Source organism: Fukomys damarensis, unplaced genomic scaffold, assembly GCF_012274545.1.
Source record: "Fukomys damarensis isolate Sample0158 unplaced genomic scaffold, DMR_v1.0_HiC HiC_scaffold_38, whole genome shotgun sequence".
Classification (NCBI taxonomy): Eukaryota; Metazoa; Chordata; class Mammalia; order Rodentia; family Bathyergidae; genus Fukomys; species Fukomys damarensis.
The window spans coordinates 44,928,662-44,933,997 of NW_022900950.1; the positions used below are offsets into that span (position 1 = coordinate 44,928,662).

The window sequence follows — 5,336 nt, forward strand, 5'->3', positions numbered from 1 at the left end:
CACTTCTCAGATAAGCTTCTTGCATTATGGTGCAGAAAGCAGTCAGGAAGGTGTGGATCAACTCCCATCTCATCTTTTGCTCAGAGTGGACTGGGTGCAGCAACCTAACTTCTCTGAGCCTTAGTTTCTACATGCAGGAAGGGCAGTCATGCACAGCTCTTAGGTTAGCTTAAGCATGAAAGGTCATCAGTCTCAAGGGCCCAGTATTGGACAAGCATTTTACTTAGGTTTTATTTTTTTTTATGTCATAACTCTCCACAATAGAAAATTATGAAATACGGAAAACACCAGAAGAAAATTTAAATAACCTGTCAATTACATCACCCAGAAAAAATTGCTGTGGACATTGTGGCCCGATGGCTGTGGGTTTGGTCCTCCTGGGCACAAATTGATTTAATTCAGCTCATCTCAGACTGGTAGGAGAATTAACCAAGATAATGTATGTTAAGCATCTCATCCACCCCCAGAGTCTCCTTTTTCATAACATACATTGCCAGTATCATTGTTACCTGTACGCAAATAACTCCCATATCTGTGTCATAACCCTCACTTCTCTTTTCACCTCCAGGCTCTGACCACCCCCTCCTAGCCACCATTATCTCCCACCCAAAAGGGCAGCTTGGGGTGCTCTATTATTATCCACACCATTGTCCCAGTTTGGAACCAGTTTGGTGACATTTCTGGGGTACTCTCTACCCTCCCATTTAACCCAAGCTCAGAAACTTTCCCCTCACCAATCTGCCATGCTCTTGGTTATCAAAAGATTCTAAGTTCTGTTCACCATGAGTTAAAGGGGCCCTGGGTTTGATTAAGGGAGAGGTGGGGACCCTTGGAAGTTGGAATAGAACAGATGAGCAGGTTAGCTTTTTCAAATGGGATCCTAGATCCAGCTGCTAGGCAGAGAGAGAACAGGGAACCACCAAAGCTTCCCTTAGCAAAGGCTATACTCTTCCCAGCTGTGCCTCATGATGGAACACTGAGACACTGGCCAGTCTGAGAGGGTAGGAATGGTGGTCCTTTGTTTAATTACACAGGAACGGAATTTCAAAGGGGTGGGGTCAGGGGCCACCCATCTGGGATGGAGATGATCTTTGTCCCTGACAGTACTGTTCAAAGGACAAGGGCTTGCATCACTGACTTATGAGACATATGCTCCATGGCCTCACATGGGAATTGCAGATCACTGGAGACAGGAGGAACAGAAACATCCCAAAGAGAAAAGCAGGGTGGTAGGGTGGAGGAAGAAGAAAGGACTAATGGTACCTGGAATTGCTAGGGCTGGGAAATGGCCTGGAAGTGGCAAGGAAGTGGCTAGAAGTCTGCTGGGGGTTCCTCACAAGACAGGGGGGTCTAACTGTGAGGTCCTCTAGCATCTAGACCAGGTATAATTTCTGTACTGTTCTAAGTGTGCTAGAGCAATAGAAGGGAAAGTTGGTCCCAAGTCTTGCTACAGAGGTAAATTTGTATCATCTTAATGCTTATCCAAACCAGTTTACACCTCAGGGGGAAAGTGCCACCAAGGATGCTGGCTATGGATATATGCCTTCACTCCTGCCAGTTCTAAAACTAATTTTTCAAAATGAAATTTCTTTACTCTCTGACAGCGTTTCTAACCTCAGTATGCAAGATTTCATTATCTCATAGACTCTTTCTTCCCTTCCCCATCTTTTGCCCCCTGTCCTGTAACCCTGGCTCCCTGCTATTACCCAGGTGTCTCTCCTGCTGTATGACTCCACCAGGATGAGGCAGCTTCTGTCCAAAGCCGTGGTGATTGATGATGATGATGATGATGAATATCCCTGGAGGCAGAATGTGCACAAATACTACATCCACCTCATCCTCAGCCTCTTCCTCTTCCTCTGGTTCATTCTGGGAAATTACTGGGTCTTTTCTGTGTACCGGCCAGACTTTATTCCACCTTTTCAGCAACCTCAGGCTTACTGTGACAGAACCCTATACCTCTTTGCAGTAGGGGTCCTGGCACTCAGTCACACTGTGCTGGTCTTACTCATCCTAGGCAGCAGCTATGTCTACATGTGTTCCAAGTGGAGATTCACTGCTGACGAAGACTGACACCACGCCCTCCTGCACACACGCTCCTGTACACACATATGCACAGTTTTGGGAAACAATGGTGAATGGACAGAATGTCCTCTGAAGGCATTTCAGGAACTGCCAACGTGTACTGAGAATTCTACCAGACTTAAGAAATTCTGGCCTGCCTGGACCTGCTCTTCTCCAAGTGGGAATTTTGTACTCATAAGAGTTACCAAAGGGATTTTTCTTTTTGAGGGAGAGATGAGGAAGGCAAAGACCAGGAGACCCCTTTCAAATCACAGTGTAATTCCAAGGATTGTAAAAAGGTTTGTTATTGCTGCTGCAGAGGTCATTCAGCTACCAACACAGGAAGCTGAAGAAAAGAGTGTGGGTCTCCAGACAAGACAGGGCTTAGATTTTGCTGTGATGGCTTTTGTTATTAAAAAGAGAGTTCATTAACTCCAAGTCCCTTTGGGGGAAAATTAAGGGGCAGTTTCTCCCAACCCCAAATCAGAAGGGCTCGATCTAATGGGAGGGGACATCCTAAGGACAACTGTAACATCTGCCAAGGTCAAGAAAGTAGATTCCTTCCAGGGGCTCTGGCTGGCCTACTGGGCTGGCCAAGCAGATAGCAGGATTCCTTTTGTCATGGGCTCCATGTGCCATCATTGCACATCCGGTAGTTGGCCTGAAGTCTTTGTCCTTTCTGGTTATCTGTAGCACAGACTAGTAATTTGTGGATGACCCTGTGGCACAAACCGGTCTTGTATGTTTCCAGCCAGGTGCCACCTGTGCAGGTGATTAGTTTCTGACCCTAAATGTTACACAATAGCTCTTCTACTTAATGACACATCTAGTTTTGGAAACCTTTTGTAAATCAAGACATCTGGGAGTCTAGAATGATACCAAACAGCACCCATTAACATTATTCCCTCTTGCTGCTGCTGTGGTGAGCTTAAGTTACTGGAGCCTCAGTACTAAGTTAGTGTGTAGATGCTTCTTGGAGAGAGGACGACTCCTCCCATCAGGACCCCCTTGCTTTAGAATGTTCCACAGGCACTGTCATGGATATTTCGGGGGTACCCACACTGAGAGGTGCACTCTTTTTGACGGCTTTCAGAGAAAAGAAACTGAGTGCACGGAAGCTTTCCACTTGAATTTGTGAGCATCTGTCACCGGGAGTCATCTTTGGTCTGGTTTTCCGCCCAGGTGGGAAGTTGATGGTGCACTCACTGTGATTTGAAAGGAGAAAAAGAGGAACATCCCTTATCCTATGCTGGTCTTTCCCAGGCTGCTTCTAATTTTGTTTTCCCTTAAGCACGTGTGCAGCTTGCAGATCCCGACTCAATGCCACAGATGCCCAATTCCACCTTCCATGTGTCCTGTGTCGCCCTCTCTGTCTCATGCCAGAGTCAGACCGCAGGCTCAGACACCAGGGACCACTCACCCTCCTTTCCCTGAGCCATGATGCGTCAGTCCCTTAGCATGTGTTTGGACAAGCTGAAAGCCAGCAAATCATATCTCTAAGTGCCATACTGCAACCAGCACTTTTCTTAACCTCACTGATACTAACTTCTGAGCAGGGATTTGAATTCTGGCCTTAAAAAGTAAGCCATGCTCACATAGACAAGAAAATGCAGACTCAGTACTCAATTCTCTCCAGAGTTCTCCAGTTAAGAGTTGGACACTGTGTTGGGAATAACACTGAGGTTGCATCCAGATTCAATACAAAAGGGCCAAGATGGAAGAGTCACCATTCCTGGAGCTCAGGAGTCAAGGGCAGAGACAGCTGGCCCATCACTGACAGCTCTGCCCAAAGAGCTTCATGGCTGGAGACTCCCGGTTCTGGAAACTGAGCAAGTGTAAGTTCTTCTACTCACATCTCAGCTCTGTCCTCACCTCACCGTGAAGCTAGGACACTTTGCTTGGAATCATAAGGGATGGAGTCTGTCCAAGGAGAGGGTATGAGTAGAGGATGCAGACTTGACTCCTTCGCCTAAGAGAGAGAGCCTATCACGGACTCATTCAAATCCAAGAGCATCAAAGACCTGATACCAGGAACCACCTACATGGTTTCCATATGAATGCTTCTGAAGCTGCTGCTGCTGCTGCTGGAGCCTTAGAAAAAGTGGAAAGAGCCTGTGGTTGGAGGTACGGCAAGGGACATCATGAGAATAAAAAACACCTGTCAAGCCCAGGCATTTAGCTTAGTGGCACCATGCCTGCCTTGCAAGAACCAGGTCCTAAGTTCAGTCCCTGGAACTGAAAAAAAAAAAAAATGCCTGTTAGCAGATGGAAGATACGGCCTAGTATTTTGGGTACATGAGTAGCTGGATCTCATAGATCACAGAGTCCCAGTTTCTAATAGGTCTGGTTAGCACTGGAATGTTGCAAAAATCTTAATCTTGATATAAGTGACGATTTACCAAATACACTTGGAAAAGTGACAAAATGTTCCCTTTCCCAGAAATGGCTTGGGAAAAGAATTTCGCCTCTGAGAAAACACTGCAGCAAAGATAAACTGTACTTTGAAGTCATTTTCTTTATCATATTGGGGATCTTTCTAAAAACAGTTCTTTGCCTGAATCTATACAAATGACTGTTGCAAACAGTAAAATGGAACCAGTCACTGGAGTCAGCCACATCAGTAGTTCTCAAACCTCAGCAAACCATCAGTGCTATCGAAGGGTTTACTTCAAAAGCAGAATCAGTCCTCAGAGTCTGATACATGGGGCTCACTGATTCTGTTTCAGTGGACCGAAGAACCACATGTCCACAAAAGCCTCACATGAGATGTGAACCCAGGCCGTCTCAGTTGTGACCAGGACACTATGATGTTAATTCTAGTACATCATGTTTCCATCTACAAAGTGTGATTGAAAGATACAGTGAATGTATATGGTGAATGTTTAAAATCTTTAAATGTATTATGGTAAAAGACACATTGCCATTAATCCCTCTCAAAAAAAAAAAACTTCAAAAACAATTTAACCTGTCATCCTTGTCACTTTCTGAAGCATTTCTGGAAGTCCTCTTTCGTGAACGTCTTTAGTTGTACTGGTGCAGCAGCCTCCACAACACCCTAAATCAATTCAAAATGTTTACTTTTCCTCATTATTTTGACTTTGAAGAAGCTCCAGAAGTTAGACAGTGCCAAGCCCAGTAAATAAGGAGGAGGAGGACGCACCACAGTGTTTTCATGAGCCTGCTTTTCAGGGGATGGCACTTGGCAGGAGCATTCAACCAGATTTTTTTTTTTTAAATCACATCTCGTAAAGACACTCATGAAAGAGGGCTTC

General features: G+C 45.4%; 1 protein-coding gene across 1 annotated transcript; it reads left to right on the forward strand.

Annotated features, from left to right (window-relative positions):
* Window positions 1–734: 734 nt before the first annotated feature.
* Tmem272 (transmembrane protein 272) lies at window positions 735–4,973 on the forward strand. The gene has a single exon (XM_033760031.1). The coding sequence runs from the start codon at window positions 1,741–1,743 to the stop codon at window positions 2,071–2,073; it is 333 nt and encodes a 110-aa protein (XP_033615922.1). The 5' UTR covers window positions 735–1,740; the 3' UTR covers window positions 2,074–4,973.
* The last annotated feature ends 363 nt before the right edge of the window (window positions 4,974–5,336 follow it).

Bases quoted from the DNA above. Each gene is read 5' to 3' on its own strand.
- Tmem272 (XM_033760031.1), top strand. From the start codon at position 1,741: ATGAGGCAGCTTCTGTCCAAAGCCGTGGTGATTGATGATGATGATGAT.